The following is a 23,825-nucleotide window of genomic DNA, read 5'->3' on the forward strand; positions in this document are numbered from 1 at the left end:
TTTAAGATTTTCTGACTCTGTGTCCAGTGTTCTTTGTATATTTGTTCTTCTACACCCCATTTTTTTTAAAATTTGAGGTAAAATCAATCATATAAAATGTGCAATTCAGTGATATTTCATATATTCACAACGCTGTGCAGCCATCATCTCTGTTCTCGTTCCAAAGCATCACCTCAAAAAGAAATTCAGTATCTATTAAGTTTTGAACCCTCATTTTCCTTAGCTTCCTTCTTTTATGCCTTATATATAGCCTCACCAGGCTAGTCTGTTTTGTATTGCTGCTTACAGCAAGCCTCAGGTGTACACACTAGCACCTTATCCAACAATATTTAAATGTGAGAATTTTTGGTGATCCCTAACAAGGAATTCTTTACACAAGAAAATTGAAGTGGTACAGGATGTCTATACCAAGGGTAGGCCGGTTTCTGAAATAAATATAGCCCACTAAAAGAAAGTATGTCATAATTATCTATTCCACAAATATTTGTTGACTGCCTCCAATTTATAGATCTACCTTCTGTCACACCTAGATTTTTGTGAAGTAGCCCTCATCCCTGGGCCTAGAGTATGCTTGAGTATAGAAAAGGGCAATGATGGTCATGTTTGGCATAGAGAGCTCTAACTAAATGTACCCGCCTCTCAGCATTATAGGTTATTTAGTATGTGTAATAAAGTAAGCCCAGATGGTTTAGAACAGTATACTGTTTAATATTAAATGATAAATTGTGGGCACCTGGTTGGCTCAGTGGATCAGGGCATGATCCCGGGGTCCTGGGATCCAGTCCCACATCGGGCTCCCCACAGGGAGCTTGCTTCTCCCTCTGCCTATATCTCTGCCTATCTCTGTGTCTCTCATGAATAAATAAACAAAATTTTAAAAAGAAAGAAATGATAAATTGTAAAGCATCTTTTCTCCATCTTCACCTTTATTTCCCACCACATGAGTTAGAGTAGGAACATTCATTTGAGGCTAGATGTATCAGTTCACCCTAGAGAAATATGTTGTTAGTATCTATGTGAGCACATACCATGACATAAGATGCTAATATGGACCAATATACTGTTACTAAAAGTTCAGGGAGAAAATAAACTGTTGATTCACTAGGAATTGGGGTGGGGGTATAAAAACTCAAGTTTTCCAGAAATGAAAACTTCTATTTTCTTCATTTTCATTTTGATTATGGTAGTGATAGATACTGTTATCTCCTCCATGCCAAGTATATATCTTCACAAAAATGTTGTGATGTTGTAATATTAACCTCCTGTTACAGATGAGGAATCAAGACCGAGGAAGCTAAGCAACTTAGCCAAGGCTTGGTACCCAGGCACGCCTACTCATTTCCTATTTGAATACCACTTAGTAGATTATTATTCCATTCTCTTTTTTTTTTAAGATTTTATTTATTTATTTGGCAGAGAGAGAACACAAGCAAGGGGAGTGGGAGAGGGAGAAAAAGGTTTCCTCCCGACCAGAGAGCCCAACACAGGGCTGGATCCCAGGACCCTGAGATCATGACCTGAACCAAAGGCAGACGCCTAACTGACTGAGCCTCAAGTGCCCCTATTATTCCATTCTTCATTGTTATTTCTCAGTCAGCCACTCTTCCTTGGCGTTGCAGTTATTCATAAAATCTCAGAGTCGAAAGGACTTTGGAGATTATCTATACCCACCTCAGTATCTTAAGCTGCTTAGATACTTCATGAAATCAGCATTCTACAAAACAGTATCAAGCTATCTATAATATTTTGCCACAGAATTTAATATAAACATAGTAATAATGGCTAGAATTTATTGTCACTCTCTGTCAGGCACTGCCCCGAACATTTTTCATGTATTATCTTTATTTCAATAACTCTAAGAGATATTAACCCCTTTTTACATCTTAGGTAACTGAAGCTCAGAGGTTAAAAGTAACTTGCCCAGGTTCACATAGCTGCTGTTATTTGGAACTGCTGAAATTAGGAGCTGAAATTTGAATCCAGCCATCTTACTCTCTTAACTATTAGATTTTGCAACCCCTCAAAAGTGAACTATGAATCTCAATTCATGATTTTGAATACAACATGATGTAGGTAATTGTGTAGTGGCAGCCAAATGATGAGATAAAAATATAAAAGTGGTTCAGTCAGTTAAGCAGCTAACTCTTGATTGCAGTACAGGTCATGATCTCAGGGTTGTAAAATTGAACCCTGTGTCATGCTCCTCGCAGGGCATGGAGCCCGCTTACAATTCTCTCTCCTTTTCCCTCTGCCCCTCTCCCCTTCTCTCTAATTAAAAAAAAAGAAAAGAAACATTTCTATTCACATAGGAAGTATAAACTGCCCCGAAACTAAATAGCAACATCGTCTGCTAGTAATTAATCCAAAATAGATTGATGAGCTCCAAACTGATAGGAGCAGTTCTCCTGGTCTAATAGAGTGTGGCTTTTATTCAAAAGATACTATATTTATTAGTTGTGAAGAGTTGGGTTCTAAAAAAGCCTCACAAAAATTTTCTTCTAAGTTTTTTAAGTATAGAGTGTGCCAGATGTTGTTTATCTTTGGCACTTTTGTTTTAAGGAAGTATAGGCTGCCTCTTGGCGTAGAGACTTAGATGGTAATGAATGCTTTTTGCCCTTTTTATTGTATAAAATTTTTCCACATGCTACTTATAAAGTTGCTCTTTTAGCTTTGCAGCCTCCTAGAATATAAATTATAAGATGCCCAGCCCTAATTAAAAAATGAATTTCATTCTTTATTAAACAGCTATGTCTTACAATGGCATATAATTTATGACCTAGGAAAATATCATGCTTGTTTAAGTCTCATTTTTGCAGTTTGTAAAATAGTATACTTTACATCAGCCTTCTTAAAAGTGGACTCCTCTGAAAAATCCTGAATTTGATCCATTATTTGTGTAAGATTGGAATGCTGCACTTTGCCACCTTTTTTTTTTTGTATAGTAAATAAGATGGACAAGTTTTAAATTTTAAGTTTTACAGATAAGAAAATTGAAGTAACAAGTAAAGCTGGTAAAGTATGAAAAGACTCATGTTCTCATTTGTATCAATAAATGATACATGTCTTACAAAGAAATAGACTTTCTCTAGTTATTATTTGGAAATACTATAAACATCCACCGATAAATTCCATAATAATTAGTGCTGAATTGGCTGTTTTAACCACACATTGTTAAACAGTAAATGTTCCTACAGAATACAAGGTGACATTGTATATGACAGTGCCTGTATTTAATTGTTTATGTAGAGTTTCTCCAACATGATTATAGCTATAATTTTTCATTTATTAAATTTGATTTCAGATTTTTAACATAGTAAGTTATAGCATAGCATTCATTTTCAGTCTTTTTCAATGTGATTTTTAAACCTAGTTTTTCATGTGATGTGGACACTAAATTTGCATCTCTTGAGCAGTTTTATTATTAGAGTGACCTGTTGCACCAAATGCCCCTCTGCAACTGAAAGTGAGAAATGTGATATAAAGTATCACATTTATATGATGTGATGGAGGCTCCTGGTATGGAGCCTCACACCTAATGGGTACTTAAGAAATGTTAATTCCCTTTCTTCACACATGCTTATTGGTTTGTTACTTTATTTTACTTGATTTGCTTTCTTCTTCCTAAACTTACATGTATGTATTTCAGAATATATCACTTCATTAGGAAAACTGTTTTGCCCAGGAACCAATTAGGAAGGATGAAGCCCCCATCCCTATATGCCCTTGCTTATTCCTAAATACTGGAAAACAAGATAGGCTTTAAAAGGAAAAATTATTTCCTGTTCACTTGAAGTCTGACCTCTTCTAATATAAATGCTGATGAAATATATTTTCCATATGCAGATCCTTTGCAAGCAAAGAAAGTCAGAAAGGTGCCTCCTGGTTTGCCTTCTTCAGTAAGTACCCATTTTTTTGACTTTGTGGTAAACAAACCGATTTCAAGTATTCAGTATTTGCTGGCTGTAAGGATATATTTGATTGGTGTCAGCAGGCTCACGTACACTTCACATAGTAACTGTTCACTGTTCAGCGGAGTCATTGATTGAGATAAATCTACATTTAATGTTAGGTTTTTAGATATCTCTGCAGTAATTTGTAGCTTACTCATATGCTGTTACTCCATGTCCCTGTCATTTGAATTCCCCTCTTGGGAAGAGGGCTAGGCCGGTAGCTGTCAAAGAAGATCTCCTGTACAGGTCTTTTGATGTTTAATTAGTCATTATGTTGCTGAACAGGAGGACAGACAGAGATTAATAGCTGAGAATCTTAGAAATTTACATTTGTAATAATCCCAGTGGAGCTAAAGACATTAAGATTCGGAGGACATGTTCGGCTCAGCTTGCCTCAGTAGGACTGAAGTTATTAATATGCATAAATCACCGAGTCAGATGTTCATTGTGAAGCCCTTGTGGATTTTAAAGCCTTCATTAAGCCTTTCCTAACTTCAGCCTAGCATCAGGAAAGCTTTCAAGCAACTAGTTTGTTGATCCCCCTTTGCTCAAAAAATGTATCCTTTGAGAATAAAGAGCTTTCATGAAGAAGGTTGGAAAGGTTTGGTGAACAATCATTAATGGCCATGATAATCTAATGCTGTAGGGGTGTTTGTGCTATTAAATATACTTTATTCTTTTAAAGAGTGAAAGTATTTGTAAATGAACCTACATCATAAATCCACCTACATTTTAAAAATCTCTCGGTGTGAAAAGGGAAAAATTTTTTTCCCCTTTCCCTTTGCTTAGAACAAACGGGAAGTGGGGCTTTTGGATTGAGGCCCCATGCCTTGTAGGGTACATCTCTTTGTTGTGTAAATGGATGTTGGGCTTTTATTTGGCAGTACTTAACACATGGGCGCAGGTGCTGCTGGATGAGTCAGAGCTCATCGAAGTATACACTGAATGGAATATCCGGCTTGGCAAGTAGTAATCTAGAAGGAGCAGCATGGGTCTGAGCTTTTTATTTTTTATTAAGTCTGAAGTAGAGATACCATCTTTTTGGTTGTTTGCCTTCCTTCTTTCCTGTGTTCTTCCCCTGCCTTCTCTTCCGTGTGATACATGAAAACTCAAATTTGAAATCCTCTTTGAAACTCAGTTCCAGATGGATCGGAGTTTTATGCAGCCTAGGGCAGCTGTGCTCTGAACCTGCAGCCTACCTGGAAGGTTGGATTGCAGCTGCAGGCATTCTTAAAAGCTTTTGCTTGCATAAGCACTTGGGCCACTAGAGGCTGAATAGCTGCTTGATAAACAAAATGAACACAATGCCTCAAATCATTATTCCCGAAGACAGGAATTTTTTTTCAACAACAGCTAAAAATAGTTGGGCAATTTACATTTTAACAGTTGTGTGCTGTGCAGGGGTAGGTGGTTCAACACTATAACAGATGATTTCTGCTAGATTAACAGAAATCATATTTAAAACTGACAGAACTGCTAAAACATGTAACTGTGCAGTTTTCTTATAATTTATTGCCATAATTCTATGAAAGTAATAAAAATTAAATTGCATATTAGTATTTAGCAGGACTACACAGGTGAAAAAAAATCAGATTTGTAAATGAAAAATTCATCTCATTTATTCTTAGCCTGACACTGATTTAAGAAACCATCTATTTTTGGTGTTTTGTAGTTTTTTCATGTTTAAAACAAACAGGCAAAATAGAACAGCCTGGAAAGAGTATACACACTGGAGGTAACCAGTATTCCTTCCAGTCCTAATCATAACAGCATTCACTACTTGGTGGTAGTTCTTTGTACCGTCTCATGTGTTAGGACAAGCCACAGGGAAGTGGAAATGCACTGAATTCTGAACTTTGATTTCTTTGAGAACCATTAGGAAATTTTATAAGCCAAGCCTACTTACATATTGTGTTACTAACTACCTTCCTTGGGATTTATTAGATATTTGTGCAGAACAGAATAGAAGGGACGCCTGGGTGGCTAGTGGTTGAGCATCTGCCTTCGGCTCAGGGAATGATTCCAGGGCCAGGGATCAAGTCCCACATCAGGCTCCCTGCAAGGAGCCTGCTTCTCCCTCCCTCTGTGTCTCTGCCTTTCTCTGTGTGTCTCTCATGAATATATAAATAAAATCTTAAAAAAAAAAAAAAAACATAGAATTCATTGTTTTCTATAATATCAGCATCAAACATACACTACTTAGAAACCATGCTGAAAATAGTATTTAAACATATTGAGTGTTTTTAAGGATATATAAAGAATAAATGCATTTTAATTGATTGAAAGTATATTTTAGATTAAATGCTATGTTGATTTTGAAATCTCAAGTTTTTTAAAGGGAATTTTTTTAAAACTTTAAAAATGATACTTTGAGGGACACCTAGGTAGCTCAGCTCAGTGGTTGAGTGTCTACTTCGGCTCAGGATGTAATCCCAGAGTTCTGGGATTGAGTGCAGCATTGGGCTCCCAGCGAGGAGCCTGCTTCTCCCTCTGCCTATGACTCTGCCTCTGACTCTCTGTATTTCTCATGAATAAATTTTTTTAAAGATATTTTGATAAATATTACCAAAATAATAAACTTCTGAGGATACTTATGGTATTTACCTTTTCAGCATCTAAAGCAAATGGGAGGGATGCCTGGGTGGCTCAACAGTTTAGCGTCTGCCTTCAGCCCAGGGCGTGATCCTAGAGACCTGGGATCGAGTCCCGCGTCGGGCTCCCTTCATGGAGCCTGCTTCTCCCTCTGCCTGTGTCTCTGCCTCTCTCTCTCTGTGTCTCTCATGAATAAATAAATAAAATCTTTCATAAAAAAATAATAATAATAAAATAAAGCATATGGGAATTTAAATTTACAGTTTCCTACTGAAATGCTTTTACTGAAATTTATGTAATGTATAGACCTTTAAAAATATGAATTGTGAAAATGTATAAAAATGAATATGGACTTGTGTATATTTTATTTCATCATCATTTGAATATCACTTCCCAAACAAAACTAGAAACTTGGCAGTAATATCTCAGATTTCACAGTTTACTGCTTGTCTAAAATATCTTTAATCATCTGTAAAATACATGTTACCTTTACTAAAGAAACAGTAGAAAAGCTAGGGGAATATTGTACTACTCATACTGCTACAAAAACAATAAGCAGGGTTACTTAACACGCAAAGCATTGATAATATACTTACTTGACCACAGACCCCTGGTTAGAGATAATATAAATTTAATATAAATTTAGTTATTGTAAGCACAGACGTCAGCTCCTATATTCCTCTGTGTTACAACTGAATGGTAATTCCTATCTGTGGATGAAGGGCCCAGTAAAGGGTGTGTTGGCATCATTAAAGCAGTATGGTCAGTAAGATTAAGAGAATGATCTGATCATTTAATGATTGATTGTATGACCCTGTACTTGTCAGTTAGCCCTTAGGAAGTTTGAAGTGGAAAGTCTGAAGTTCTTTTCAGATCTAAAAATGCTAAGTACTTACAGTTTTAAAACTGATACCCCCCTCCCCCCCCAAAAAAAAAACCCTGATGTGCCTAGTACATTACCAGAAAGCATAGTTGCATAGCTTTCTTCCTGCTGATAAAAGTGTCCTTACGCACATTAACGTTTCCACTTACTTTTCTAGGTTAGGTTGGAATATTAGACAAAATAGGCCGGTAGCAACAACATGAGAATGACATTGAAAATTCTAACATAGGGGTGCCTGGGTGGTTCAGTCTGAGTGGTAAGCATCTGCCTTCAGCTCAGGTCTTGATCTCCGGTCCTGGGAGTGAGCCCTGATCTGGCTCTCTACTCATGGGAGAATGGGAGAGCCTGCTTCTCCCTTTCCCGCTCCCCCTACTGGTATTTGCTCGCTCACACACACTCTCTCTCTCTAATAAACAAATAAAATCTTTTAGCAAAAAAAAGAAAGAAAATTCTAACATATACACACACTATCATTACCTTCAGGGAACTTACCATCTAGTATGAGAAACAAGCATTCAGTGAATTAATTGTATTGCAGTGAGGCGAGCAAAAGTGTATACCAAGCACTCTGGAAACAGAAGTAGAACTAACCTTACCTTGGAAGTACTAATGGCCTCGGGAGTTGATATTTGAGCTGTGTCCAGAAAGATGAGTAGCAATTTTTCTGTTAGAGAAGAGGGAGGATGGACTAGACAGGTAGAGGCATAGAAGTGAAAAAATAAAGACATGATCAGGACACAGCTTAGAAGTACAGCATTACTGGATCCTATGCCAAGTACAACTTTTGTACTTTTTCTGTAGAAGACTCACTTGCCCGCTCTAGAGGATGATTGGGAAACATATAAAATCAGTCCAGATATGAAAAGGTATAAACTGGGCAGCCCAGCTGGGATGGCTCAGCAGTTTAGCGCTGCCTTTGGCCCAGGGCATGATCCTGGGGACCCGGGATCAAGTCCCGCAACATCGGGCTCCCTGCATGTAACCTGCTTCTCCCTCTGCCTGTGTCTCTGCTTCTCTCTCTCTCTCTCTCTCTCTCTCATGAATAAATAAACAAAATCTTAAAAAAAAAAGGGGGGGGGTATAAATTGTCACAACAGTCTACCCTGGATAAAGTCCTAAAGTATCCTGGCTGATTAATAATAGGAGGCATTTGCAATTGTTAAGGCTTATCAGGGAGACTTTAAGAAGGCCTGGTACTTAGACTTTGGGATATTTTCCTCCTTTTTTAGGATTCCTGAGCTTCCTTTCCCCTTCTCCAGCCCCAACTTTAGTCTTTGTTCTTGTATGTACATCGGTTGTTTTTCGTCTGTATCAGATCTGTACTAAGATACAACGTTTAAGGAAAATTTTGAAGCACTGGATGGGAAGTGGGGGTAATTGTAGGTTTTTCCTAGTAATTTTTTTTGGGGGGAAAAAGCATTTGTACTGTGTTCTGTATACTGTGCATCCTTTACAGCCTTAGTGTCACTCTGTTAGAGGTGCAGGACTTACATGTATGAGGATCCGGGTTAACCATGATCTGTATTATCTTAATCTTTAATCTTTGTAACACCTTCTTTAAGATAACTAATATTCTCTTCTTACAAATGAGGAAATTGAAACTCAGAGATATTACGATAATACAGCCAAGATTACAACCTAATTTAATATCAAAGACTGTTTTCTGCTTATTTTGTTTATTTTGAATGTTAAAGCATGTTATATATCTTGGTTTACTCATCAAACATCCTGTTTAGTATATTAAATTTAAGCCATAGTTTATTGTGTCAATTATGTTTTTGTTGATCAAATTTATTTTTAATTGGCTTTGTTCTCTTAAGAACCTATCACTATCTGAAGGGATGATGTAGAAAAGCAAAGACTTTCTGTTTCCAGTCCAGCAGATGATGGATTTTATCTGACCTTAGCTGCTTTTGATTTTAAAACCTTTGAGAACTTGCTTTTAAGTTTTCTGAACACCAAGTTTCTATTTGTAAAAGGAGATAATAATGCCTGTCTCAAATGTTAGTGTGCAGGTGTCCTGTGCCTAATGTGTGCCTAGCATATAATAGATACTCGATAAAGGTTATCTTTTCTAGTTCCTACCACTGTAACCTGAAATTTAAAGTACTTAAGCATTTCATTTTTACCAAATGTTGCTGAAAAGCAAGCAAAAGTTTGAAAACGTAAGGAGAGATAAATGTTAGACTGAAAGAAAAAAATTTTTATGTTACTTAGACTTGTATATGTAATATATGTGCTTGACACATGAGTGGTAAATTGTAGCTGTTCTTTAGAAAGCATTCATTTTCAGAAAAGGAGAGAAAATTCCTCGAATCAAATTCTCCCTAGAATACATACTACTTATTTTTGTTTTCTGAATTACCAGGAAATTATCATTTCCTCCCCTGTATTTTAATCATTGGTTAAATAGGATTATGTTCCTCCAAAGCATTTCTCAGATGAAAAGAAGTTTCTTTGTTCTTTATTCTTTATCTCTTAATTTAGTGTATTTTCATAGATTTTTTATATGCTGCAGAAAATGTTGAATTCTGAAATAAGAAGCAAGACACATTCAAAATTTTTTATGTTTTTTTCTTTTTTTTTTCAAAATTTTTATCACCAGAAAGTAAACACATAGACAAAATCTAGAATGCCTTTTTTAGACTTAAATTCTTCCTCATTTCGTTCTTCTTCAGTAGCACTTGCAGAAATCTTTTAAACATCACATTTTAACATCTTTTTTAATGTGGCATGTATTCATTATGTTTTGAATGTAACTGGCTTGTAGTTCCATACATAGGCTGATGACACAATGTTTCTTAAATGCTATGCTATGCTTTGTCCTTTGTATATATTTTCCCCACAAAAGCTATTACACTTTATCACATAATCTTTGCTTTTTAGTTAAACTCTCAAAGTGTATTTTACCAGGCCAAGCATCAAGAAGAAATTTTTTTAGTTAGCTCTTACCCATGGAACTTGGCTTCTGAGTTGAGTCAAAGCAGCTTAGAATCCACTTTATCTTGCGTTGCTGCAGATAGGCAGAGTTCCGTAGCCTTTCGTTTGGTAATTGGCTATCGAGTTTAGGAAATGATGCCTTTTTTCTCCCAAAATTCTTATGGTATTTTATATTGTTAGGAATGGCTTTTTAAAATTTTTAAAAATTAGTGTGAATTTTGACTTGGAAAACTACCATTCAAAAGATTACTGGCGATCTAAGCCAGTAAGAAAAAGGTAAAGGGTTAGAACTATAGAGAGACTTGTTATCCAGTTTATCCACAAAAATAGCAAGCAAGATGAGCAGCAAGTAGAATACTCTCAAAGGGAGTGTCTTATGCAAGTCACTTGAAAGCTAACAGAGTGATTATAGACAATTAGCTGAGGCCTTCAAGACTAGCAAGAATCCTAGTGCTTCTGGACTAAACAGTAGTTACACACAGCACCAGCTTCAGCTGAACTTTATGAGTGAACCCTCCAGTTCTTGAACATGAGTTGGAATAGGTATTAGCCTAGCTCCTTTGGCAGACAACCATAGAGGGCACAGAGTAACTGTAGGTACCAGAGAGTTTCTTATTTCTGACAGTTAGATAAGCTGTCTCTATTTGAAGGCCACTGTCATATAAAATTTCCAAAGTGGCTAATTCTTTCTCGGACTTTATAGGTCAAACTAGCAGGAAAAATCTTAGTATATAAAGAGAAGGTTCTATAATCCCTTCCAAACTTACATGCAGTTTGGTCATTGAATGGAAGATTTTTTTCATACATTAAGAAATAGCTTCTGTTTATGCTGACAGCATCCACTGTTCTGAACAGTATCAGAATTGTATCAGTATAGATAATAGGCTTTCAATCCATAGTCCTAAAATGTTCATTTTTGTGATGAGCCAGTAATGCCTTTGATCTTACTTTAAGTCAAAATGTAGAAGGATAAGTAACCAGTGAGTGAGCCCTGTGTATCCAGATGTGATTGTACAACCACAGTGATATTTGTTTTCTGACCTCTCATTTTTTAAAAAAGAAAGAATGTCTGATTTTCAGAGCTGGCTTTTAAGGTTTATTGAACTCTTCAGTTGCTGGTATTTCAGAGCTTTAAGACTTCACAAACCAGATGCAGAATAAGACCCAATGTGTGTTTGTGTGTGTAACTTGTATAGTTTTTAAAGGATGTGTGGTAATTGAAATTTTGTGAATGCTTTCAGAGTTTAAGCCCACTGTCAGGGTGTTCAGCATCAATAGAATCATGAAAGGGTTTTTTTTTTGTTTTTGTTTTTTTTAGATTTTATTTATTTATTCATGAGAATACACAGAGAGGAGAGAGAGAGAGAGGCAGAGACACAGGCAGAGGGAGAAGCAGGCTCCATGCAGGGAGCCTGACATGGGACTCGATCCCGGGTCTCCAGGATCACGCCCTGGGCTGTAGGCAGCGCTAAACTGCTGAGCCACCGGGGCTGCCCATGAAAGGGTTTTTGTTGTTATTTTAATCAAATACAATTGAAGATTATTTTTGCAAGTGTAGGAAAGAAGGAATAAATTAAGAATTCCAAATGTGGATCCCTGGGTGGCGCAGCGGTTTAGCGCCTGCCTTTGGCCCAGAGTGTGATCCTGGAGTCCTGGGATCGAGTCCCACATCAGGCTCTCTGCATGGAGCCTGCTTCTCCCTCTGCCTGTGTCTCTGCCTCTCTCTCTCTCTGTGTCTCTCATGAATAAATGAATAAAATCTTTAAAAAAAAATAAAATAAAATAAAAATAAAAAAAAAAAAAAAAAAGAATTCCAAATGTTATCAGTGGAGATGTTTGGGGCTCTGGATTTCATTCTAAGTTAGGTAAGGCAGTTACATCCTAAGTAATATGCTGACATGAAATTTGCCATCTCTGATACTCCCTTTGTTTTTTGTTTTTTTTTTTAAAGATTTTATTTATTTATTCATGAGAATACACAGAGAGAAGAGAGAGAGAGAGAGGCAGAGACATAGGTAGACGGAGAAGCAGGCTCCATGCAGGGAGCCCGACATGAGATTCGATCCCGGGTCTCCAGGATCAGGCCCTGGGCTGTAGGTGACGCTAAACCACTGAGCCACCAGGGCTGCCCACTCCCTTTGCTTTAACTAGTAGTGATTTTACTTTGAAAAATCATGTATTGTACTTTTATTGTACCTAATTTCAAGGACTATAATGTATGCTAAATAGATAAATCCAGTTAGACTTTTATGCATTTTAAACACTGTTAGTCCAAAGATAGCTTTTAATTTCTCCCATGTTTTATTTTTTTAATAGATTTTAAACAAATCTTAATGTGTTGACCATTTAAAGTTTTGGTCTTTTATCATCTGTAATTATTTTTATTTTAAGATTTTATTTATTTGAGGGGAGTGTGGAGGAGCAGAAGGAGAGGGACAACCAGCCTCTGTCCTGAGCACAGAGCCCAATGCAAGGCTTGATCTGAGAACCCTGAGATCATGACTTGAGCTTAAATCAAGAGTCCCGACACTTAACCTATTGAGCTACCCAAGAACATCCATCTATAGTTATTTTAATACATAACTCAACATATCTATAATATGCCAACATTTTACTGGTGGTGCAAAAATAATTTGGTTCTAGAAATTATGTTTTTGGAAAATTTGCTAAAACCTGCGTACCTTTTTGTGAATAGCCTATATTTCTACTCTTCCTCAATGTGCTTGACCAGGAGTCAGCAAATTTTTTGTGTAAAGGGTTATACAGTAGATATGTTTGGCTTTGTGGGCCAGATAATCTCTATAACAACTGTTCAACTCTGCTACTAGAGCATGAAAGAATCCACAGATGATACTTAAATGAATGGACATGGCTGTGTTCCAGTAAAATTTTATTTGTAAAATCAAGTGGTGGGCCACATTTGCCTTACAGCCATAATTTGCCAACCTCTGTGTTAGACTTAACTTAAGCAAGTTATATGTTTAAGCAGCTGCATTCTTACTCCCCACAATGTAGTTCCTGTGAAAAAGACCCAAAGTGAAACAAAATTAAATAAAATTAAATATTTTGGGGGCCTGTTCCCTGTTTTTTTGTGGACTTTTTAGATTCATTACCTGATATTCATTAGTCTCTTCATTTCCTTTAGACTCTAGGGCACTGGGATAGAGTTTAGTGTATTAACAGAAACTTTCCAGGACTATAATTTATCTTACTCTGTGATAGTGGAAAAGCCTCAGTGTTATAAAGTGGGTGGTATGGGGTCATAATTTTTCTAGATTTTTTTCTTCTAGATTTAAATGTCACATTAGGTGATAGTATACCGGAGAATGTATTATATCAAAAGTAAGGCTATGAATATATACATATTAGTAAATGATTATTTGAAACAATTGGGTGTAAAGTACTTAAATAATTTGATTTTTATATAAACAGCCATACTATAATTTTTTACTTAAACTTACATATGTGCATACTCAGTCGTCATCTTTTATCCTGCTCCAACTTTCTCATAGAATGCAAAGCTAAAAAGTTGTTCCTAACAGCTTGGGAAGGAATTCCAACCCAAATGTGATTGTGAAACAAATTCTGTTGAAACATGAGCACTCTCTAAACATAAAAGCTTCATTTGAAACTTAAGAGAATCTTCCATGACTAGAAAAATCATTTTTTCAATATTAATTTTTGTAAAATTAAGTGAATATTTATGGCTTATTTAGTTCCCTTTTTAGCTTTATGATGGCTAGTATTAATAATAATTAAAAAGTAATAAAGCTCTTAACTTTTCTGACTTGTGCTTCATAATTTTTTAAATTATATAATGATATTATTTCTTTTTTACATCACCAAAGATATTTATATATTTTAAAACTCAGCTGAGCCATCCAGGGATCCCCCAAGTAAAATCTTTAATAAAAAAAAAGAAAGAAACTTTTTGACACTAGAGTGGGTTCCATTTAATATATCTCCAGTGAGTGGAATATGAATCCATTTTCTTAAAGTCACTAAATTTATATTAAATGCTTAAAATGAGTGAAGAATTATTTTAGGCTTTATGGATTTAAGTATGAGTAAAGCATGGCCCCTTGTACCCTGTCTTCATGATGCTTATAGTCAAAACATTGACCTTTGGAAAGAAGTAATTTTTTTTTTTTGAAAGAAGTAATTTTGAAATTTTTTTCTATTGAGTAATTGTTGCCCTCTGGGCATATCCAGGAAATGCTTTTTGAATTAAATTAAGAGGGTAAAAATAAATACTGTAAAGCCATTATTTTATGTCATCGATAATAGGGAAGATCATCTGTTAATGACTTCCTGCTCCAAGCTGTATTTTTCAGCTTCCTCCTACTCCAGCTATTCCAAATCATCAAAAATATATTAACTTCTTTTCTTTGTATAAGAAGCTAAATTGGGCAGCCCCGGTGGCCCAGCGGTTTGGTGCCACCTTTGGCCCGGGGTGTAATCCTGGAGACCTGGGATCGAGTCCTGTGTCAGGCTCCCTGCATGGAGCCTGTTTCTCTCCCTCTGCCTGTGTCTCTGCCTCTGTGTGTGTGTGTGTGTGTCTCTCATGAATAAATAAATAAAATCTTAAAAATAAAAATTAGACCATTTGTCATCACCTGTTGCTGCCATCATTGTCCAAGCGATCTTTATTTCTTTCCTGGATTATGGCAACATCTTCCCTACTAGTCTTCCAGTTTTCCTTCAGTCATTTTTTTTAACACAGGGAAATCCTTTTAAAATCTAAGTCAAATGCTATTCTTTTCAAGATACTCCAGTAGTATTTATTACCACTATTAAACCAAAGTCCTTAAAATGGCTTTCAAGACCCTTCTGATCTGACCCCTACTGCCTCCCAGATACCATATTCCACTAATTTACCCATCTACCCATACCCTCTTACAGCTCTTTAAGATATCAGGCCTGCCATGGGACCTTTGCATGTACTCTTTTCTCTGCCAGAGCACACTTGACTTCGTATCCATGTAGTTGGTCTTCTCACATACTTTTTTCTTTGATCATATATCACTTATCACTGGGGATCTTTCCTGACCATCCTACATAAAATAGCAACATGTCCCCATCACCCCCACTTTTTTAACCTGCTGTATTTTTCTCTGTAACACTTATTATTATTCTCTGATATACTAGAATTTGTTCATCTGTTTCACCCAGGAGAAACCTGATAAGTCAGGGGTTTTCTTTACGTTGTTTATTGGTTTATTGGTAGTACCTAGTTGCATAATAGATGTTTGTTGAATAAATGAACAAACCCAAATGATTTTCAGTATAGCCATGGCTCTTCTTTCATCCTGGACCATGCTCAGCTGAGAGTAGTCTCAGAAGGCATAAACAACATACTGGGTAATCTGAAACTAACAGATCCTTCGAGATGAATTAGGTATATTTTATCCATCTATATTATAAGTGTTTAACATGCTTAAACTTGGGGCAGCCCTGGTGGCTCAGCGGTTTTGCACCTGCCTTCAGCCCAGGGCATGATCCTGGAGACCCAGGATCGAGACCCATGTCGGGCTCCCTGCATGGAGCCCGCTTCTCCCTCTGCCTGTGTCTCTGCCTCTCTCTCTCTGTCTCTCATGAATAAATAAATAAATAAATCTTTTTCAAAAATGCTTAAACTTTGTAAAAAGTTTTTCAGGGAGGAAAAGAAAAGATCACTGAAATTTTTCCATTTATATAGACTTAGTCTTTCCCTCTGTTAGATATATTAGAGTTAGAAAGATCCGCATTTGGTTTTCCATGTGAGGTCTCAGCATTTGATAGTTGTGTTCTTATATTCAAGAGCTATTTCTTTTTTTTAAAAAATTTATTTATTCATGAGAGACACAGAGAGAGAGGCAGAGACATAGGCAGAGGGAGAAGCAGGTTCCCCGTGGGGAGCCCAATGCAGGACTTGATCCCAGAACCCGGGATTATGCCCTAAGCCAAAGGCAGACACTCAACCACTGAGCCACTCAGGTGTCCCTATTCAAATTATTCCAATTTTAACAGCAATAATAGTTTGAACATTTTATATATAAATTATTTCAATATGAAATAATGTTAGGGCAAACATGAGTTCTCAAGATCACACACCTATAAAGGTACTATGGTATTGCTACTTGCTTTTCACTCTTTACTTTCCTGTTCTATCTGGCAAACTTTCCAGCCTACGTGTTCGTGATAGAATATACCTTTGTTTATAATCCACATAACAGGGACGCCTGGGTGGCTCAGCAATTGAGCGTCTGCCTTTAGCTCAGGGTATGATCCCGGAATCCCGGGATCGAATCCCACATCGGGCTCTTCGCAGGGAGCCTGCATCTCCCTCTGGCTCTGTTTCTGCCTCTATCTGTGTGTCTCTCATGAATAAATAAAGTCTTTAAAAAAATTTTTTAAAAACCTATAATCTACATAACAATCTTATTTTATTGATCTACTAAGTTCTCCAGCCAAATGGCACAAAGAAGCAAATCACAGGCCCAAAATTCTTTATTACAGAATAGAAGAGCAGGAGCCACAGCCTACTTAATTACGATGGGCTCCCCATTAACTCCTTAACTTTTTGTTGCCTGCTAAAATTATAACAAAGCGATCTTTGTAAAGAGGTGGTCTACATGTTTATTTGAAGGACATGGCCAAAAATCTTTTATTTTCAGATTGATACTATGTCAAACATAAAATATCTGGCATGTAAATCAAATTGTACATTACTGAGAAATCAAAATTGTGGGGCTCCTGGCTGGCTCAGTTGGTGAAGTGTACACTCTTGATCTCAGGGTTGTGAGTTCCAGCCCCATGTTGGGTGTAGAGGTTACTTAAAAATGAAATCTTTAAAAAAAAAAAAAACTGATACTGAGCTATTTGAACAATGACAATATTAGATAAGAGTTGTTACCTATTGATAAGATGTTAACCCTTCTCATTTTTTTTTAACATTTTGTTCTAGACATTACATAGCTTTTTAAAAAGATGTTTTATATTTTCTTTTTAAGATTTATTTGTTCTAGAGAAAGAGGGAACACAAGCGGAGTGGGAGAGGGAGAATCTCAAGCAGACTCCATGCCCAGCATGGAGTCCAATGCAGGGCTCAGTCTCACGACCCTAGATTATGACCTGAGCTGAAACCAAGAGTTGGACGTTTAAATGACTGTGCCACCCAGGCACCCCAAAAGATGTTTTAAATGAAAATATTACTAGATAATAGAAATATGTTACTAGCTCTTTATAAAGATACTTCATTTGCTAGTATAAATGCTACTAGAATATAAAGCATTTAGATTCAGCTTGGAACTGAGAAGTTGTGATTAAGTTTTTAGATTCCCTTTTGGATCAACCTTTCATTTCATGTAAGGCTTTTAAGCTCTTAATTATGCCACTCGCAGATACAATTATAAAAATATAATCTAAATTGGTGTGGACAGTGGGTCTCATCTATGGCATTGAGTCACACAGGGTCTTCAAAAATAGTGACACAAGAAGATGTGAAATATTTCAAAAGACACCTAACAAATTGTGTAGTCTAGTGGAATAAAATTATCCATGGTCTCTAAAATACCAAATTTCTTTGACTAGAATGATTTCAGCTCAGCATGGCAAAGTTTCATTTCCCTATTAATCAGAAGTTCTGAATGAAAGTTATATGGCTTTTTTTTTTTTAACAGGGGAAAAGTATTTGTTATAATTTAATAAAAATTTGAGAGACAAATCTTTCAAAAGAGGAATTCCTTGTTTGGGGGGGGAGTGGATAATAAAAGGTTTTATTGGTGGTGAAATGACTAGGAAATCTTTGGCCTAATTTAATGCCTGAACTTTGCAGAAATGGAAACTTGGACTCAGGGAAATGCAATGTCCTACCCTAAGCTCGTATACCTTCTAAGAGAGCTAAAACCTGAATCCCTGTCTCTGGACTCCTAGTCCAGTGCTCTTTTTCATTATATGGTGTGACTCCACAGTGTTTGGAACCTGAGCAGCCTATCTCACATTACAGAGTACTAATGAGTCCTAGGGAGAATATTTCTGCCATATTATATGTATTTGTGATATAGTGTTGACCTTAATAATAAACATTATTTTGCCACAAAAATGAGTTTATTTGGGAATAACAGAGAATTGCAATTCAGGACAAACAAGCTATGGCAAAACCAATAGGCAAGTCAAACAAAGGAGAGGAATATTATTTTAGGGAGAAAAAGAAAGTTTGGAAGGTTGTTTTGAAGCAAAACCCCTTAGAGAAAACCAAGAGTTCAAGGTGAAAATGTTTCTCATTGATGAGCTGTGGGGGTAGTCAGTTTCTTGTAGGAAATGCAATATACATCTTTCCCCCTTGGGCCCTGTAATTGATTATTTTTTTCCAGTTGAGGATTCTTCTGTTAGGGATCTATAATTGACAACCTTCCTATAATTTGACATTGACTGATAGAGCTCCTCTTTCAGCCTCCCCTTCTAACATCCTCAGTCCACTTCAGTGAGGTTTCTTTTTAATAGTTTTCACAGTACATAGAACAAGTAACAGGTTTCTTCTTTCAAACTTTTGTGTCTTTCCCAGTCTGACTGATAAGGATACTTGTTGTAGGGGGTGGCATTATGGCCTTTCACAGTGAAGGATAGTGAGTAAATATTAGTCCAAGTTCACTTTTGTTTTTGCTTTGTGTTGGACTGACACCATCTTTTATTTCCTCCCCTGTTTATTATACCCTTTTCACTTGTGTTTTCAAAATGAGGTATCATTTGACTTTTGTTCAGAGTGGTCACAATTTAATAGTAAGAAACCATTCTTTTTTAAAATTGGATTTTCCATAAATTCAGGATCTTGGGTGACTTCTTGCAGTGACTACAGCTATTAATTGTTTTGTTGCTTGATTACAATATGAAGCAGGATGATTTTGTAGACTCTAAACATTTAATTAATTATCGATATGAAGTACTTAAAAATTACTGCCATGAACAAGAATTTTTACTGAAACACAAAACATAGATTGGGACCAGAAATAGCTTAATATATAAATTCCTTAGAGCTTTAGACTGCAGATTCTTGAAATGGCTGTGGGTTAAAATGCAGGTGTTACTTTTGGTCTCTTTAAAAATAAAATAGAACATAGTATCTTGTTGCTGTTCCATTTCTCATAAATTAAAGGGATCTAGTGCTTTCCAGTTAGAAGAAAAAAAACTGCAGAAGAAAGAAACAAACAAACAAAAAAAAAATCAGGTGGCGCTTTCTCTAAGTGAGAGCTAACTTAACCCAAGACCAAATTGTTTACCTTCTATAGATGATTTTATTTTTATTTTTTTATTTTTTATAGATGATTTTATTTTATTATTATTTTTTTATAGATGATTTTAAATAATAGTTTTGTTTGCTTGCAGTTTTGTTGTTCGGTTGCCTAATAAGTCAATAGTCAAAAAACTTTGTCTTGAAAGCTCTTCAGAAGTGCTGATTTATTGAGGAATTTAAAAACCTGAGTGTCCTCATCATTTTCTTTTACTTGCACACACACACCATTAGGCAGTCCTGTGATTATAGAGCCATCTGCAGGAAAATTATCAAGTTGCAACATAGTTAATGATTCTCTTACCATGTTATTTCAAGTAGCAAATGAGAAGTGACAAACTGCAATTCATGTGGGGAAAGAAATGGACAGCCAAGAGATGTAGGAATTACTAGGGAGGGAGGACCCCATCCTTTAGTTTTTCAAAGAAAACTGCTTTGTCATAGTGAGTTTGTGATCAAAAGAAACATGCAATTTGCTTCAGGTTTTACATATTCTCTGTAATTACAGTTCTATCTCATTTGAAGGGTGTCTAATGATAGCCTTTGAGAGGCTTTGTGTGATCCATCAGCTCTGTTTGTATTAATATCAGGAGGATACTATTTATTTACCCCAAAAAGAGATTTATTTGCTTTCTCCTCCAGGAGTTATGATTGTTTTTACACATCCTCATTATACACATGTGGTTGTTAAAAGGGAAGCTAAACAAGTGTTCTTTTGCCCTGTAAATGTAGTTTATAGAGCTGATTCTTACCATTGGCTATACAGATAGGTGTTTTCTATTTTGTTAATCATTAAGCATTTGTAAATTCAAATTATGCTTGAGATTTTTGTAAAGAAGTAATAAAAAATCTGATGTTCTGTGTCTGAACCAGGTAATATGATTTGCGAACTTCGACATTGTTTTTACTCTGCTCTGAAGTTTTTTTTTTTTTGAAAAATGTATATTTATATGTGTGTTGATGTTCCTCATATCCAACCAATATCCAAGTAAACTGTATACCAGTATTCAGACCAATCTACAGTATCATACACTATAAATCTGATTCTTTGGTTGGGCTAAGATTTAGGTACTCAAAATTAAGGCATAATTGGAACCATTTTTTTCAGGGTATCACCTGAGTAAAAAACACAGAGTCTTTAATTTTTAAGATTTTCATACAGTAAAAAAAAAAAAAAAAAAAAGATTTTCATACAGTGAAAACACAGTATTTAGAAAAAGACCAGAAACAGCTTCAACACTTAGGAATGACTTTAGTAACAAAGCAGCATATACTAGAAAAATCTATAATATAATGTTCACCTATAAAACCTGGTATTATGTTACCTGATGTTAGCTAGACTAAAATATTACACATTTAGGAGACCACATTCATTCACAAGTCATTTCTCCACAAGCTAAATAAGGAAGAGGAGGCATTGGGGAAGAGTCTTTTGCTTTGAATCTGCCCACTTGTAGATTCTATCACTTACTATTCCTCTTAAACCTGTCCTCACTCCCACCTCCTTTGCATCCAGTAATTTTATTAGTTATTTACTGAGTTTCATGCTTAGGCAAACATAGCTCATTTGTGGAATTATTCACATGTGAACTTTGTTTGGCTTCATTTATCACTCTGAAAGTCTTATTTTCCAAGAATTGATTCACTTAGAAATAATGTTGAAACTTTTCATAAGGAATCTTCTAACGGGTTTTAGATTTACTTTTCTAGCCAGATCTTCTGGCCTTTTGGGACACCAGAATGTTGCCTCCTTGTTTTAGAAAAATGTACTAGAAGATTAACCATTAACTGGCCTTTATTTAACTAATTAATTCAAGATGTGTAATTCAGTTCAATTAAATTTTTCTTTTGAATGCTTTTTAGAATTTTAGATCATTCTTGAAACATTCTTGCTTAAGAATAGTTCATAAAACAGGTATGAGATTTATAGTAATCCAAATAGGGATAAAGAAGAGCTAACAAAATAGATTAAAATAAAATATTGCAATAGGTAATTCCATGAAATGTTGCATGGCTCTCCAAGGAAGAAGATATGTCTGTGTCCCAACCAATAGAAAAATAAGGAAAAAAAATTTTTATGGAGGTTTGGCATTTAAACAGAAGTTGCCAGAAAGTCCCTCTCTAGTAGACTTTTCAAAAACCTCTTTTCCTGAATTTTTAGTAAAGAAGTAAAACTGCTTAGGCCAAAATACATTGTAGCTTTGTCTTACCTAGTTTAGGTCTGTGCTTGATGACCGTTGGAATGACCATAAACATCACATCATGAACCATTGAAGGAAGGGGAACTGTATTTGAAAATTAGTGAAATGCAATAATCCTCAAACCAGGAATCATCAGCTTGCTATAATAAAAGATGTATGACTCTAAGTCATATTTTTTTCAGGGTTCTGTGACATTTTCATTAATCACGCTGCCAGTGTGTACAGTAACACCCATTTTGTTATAAAATTTGGTGATTGTTTAGACTATTAGATAAGATAGCATGAATATTAAGTCAGATCACATCATCTTAGAATAACACATAAGTGATTAAGTAGAATTGTTGGTGGAAACCATTCAGGATAAAAAGTGCAGAACAGTTCAGAGCTCCTGTACAGACTGCACGTCTGTCTGAAATCAGGTTTAAAAAGTGTCCCTGTCTCCAGCTGACTCGTTTTGTCAGACTGAGTCACAGGATTAACCCTTGACATATTCCTTTAAAAAAAAAAAAGGCAAAGATTAAACAACTGCATTCACTAGAGCAGCACTTGATCCATCTATATGCCTTTTTTCCTGTAATATGATTCTTAAGAAAAAAAATTGTGCTGCAGCTGTTGCATAGATTAAATTAGAATTTTTTCAAAAAATATTTTTGAGGAAGAGAAAAAAGACTTATAAAAGATCATTTGTAATTGTGATAAAACGACAGTTTTCATCAACCAGTTGTAGTTCATTTGGGGTAAGGCCAACTTCAAAAAAAATGATATTTGGGGCTAACAAAAGACCTTGCCATAGCACACAACTGGACTATAAGAACATTTTATTTAGGTTACCACTATTTTCTTGATGATTTACTGTATTTGAAAAATTAGCTTAATGCCCTGTGTATGTAGATATCTCTAAGTTTCTGTTTCCACTCTCAATTTAGGCAGTAGTGTATACCAAGTGAATATGTTGTGTACTGGGGAAGATGATGTTGTCTTAAATACACATGTATGGATTTTGTATCTCTGTTTTTAAAAGCAGGAATGAAAAGGAGAAGCAAAAGCTTTTAATTACTCTGTTTAGAAACTATTATGTTTCACATTCAGGTTTCCACTTTAATAGCAAACTTCTCCACTTGCTTAATAAACTACTTTAGAACAATAAAAGATTATACTGTCTGATTTTACTCTGAACTTTTTTAACCTGAATATTTGTTTATTCTTTTTAGAGTATCATGTCTCTAAAATAAAGAACTGATGATGAAATACTAAAATTTTCATTGTGCTTTAATAGCCAAGATTGTGTAGTTGGGTTTGCATTATAGTGTGTTTTATTAGACAAAATAGTACTCTGTATCACAAGTCCCAGAGAAATGAGCCTACTGTAAGTGGATTCTGTTGTTGTTGTTACCATCATATAAAAGTTGTCTCAAGTTGGAACAATGATTATAGGAAGAAATGTTCAAGTATTATCAGTGCTTCATGTCTTCTTTCTTTTCCCCATTCCTCTATTTCTATTCAAAAGTAAATTTTTACATTTTTAATCATTAAGAGAAAAAGGAAATTTTATTCTAGATGACTGATTTTCCTTTTTTTTTTTTAAGAGTAGTTGTTCTGTCAGAGAATGACTATATCTATGAAAGAGTAAAATTTACTTGAATGGTTTTAAGGCTTGGCATTGTTAATTGTAAATCAAAGCTTTTTACACAGTTCTCTAAGGATTGAAATGGGTCTTTGTGGTCTCTCAGGAGGGAGGAAGTTACAAACCACTCTGCAGACTGGCATTTTAATAGTCTGCTGTACAGTGATGTTCTTTTGCAGCTGCTGCTTAGTCTTTTCTGTATCTGGAGAATGTGGGGAGGTTTTATTGTTATTCCGATACCATCAGCTTTTAAACGTTGTGAAGTTAGCTGGCCTTATTGTCTGATTTGGTTTTATTACTGTAATTTGATCAGTATGCTTCATAAGAATGGATTGGGTTTTTTTGTTTATTTTTTGCTCTCTTATTG

At 35.6% G+C, this 23,825-nt stretch overlaps 1 protein-coding gene across 10 annotated transcripts in view; it reads left to right on the forward strand.

The window, feature by feature from the left end:
* Positions 1–23,825, forward strand: part of TCF12 (transcription factor 12) — a 373,993-nt gene that overhangs the window by 289,460 nt on the left and 60,708 nt on the right. For all 10 annotated transcript variants that reach the window (XM_072808763.1, XM_072808761.1, XM_072808764.1 and 7 more), the window contains one exon: positions 3,844–3,896. In XM_072808763.1, the coding sequence (XP_072664864.1) occupies positions 3,844–3,896 (53 nt within the window). The remainder of the gene's footprint in view (positions 1–3,843; positions 3,897–23,825) is intronic.

This window comes from Canis lupus, chromosome 32, assembly GCF_048164855.1.
Source record: "Canis lupus baileyi chromosome 32, mCanLup2.hap1, whole genome shotgun sequence".
Classification (NCBI taxonomy): Eukaryota; Metazoa; Chordata; class Mammalia; order Carnivora; family Canidae; genus Canis; species Canis lupus.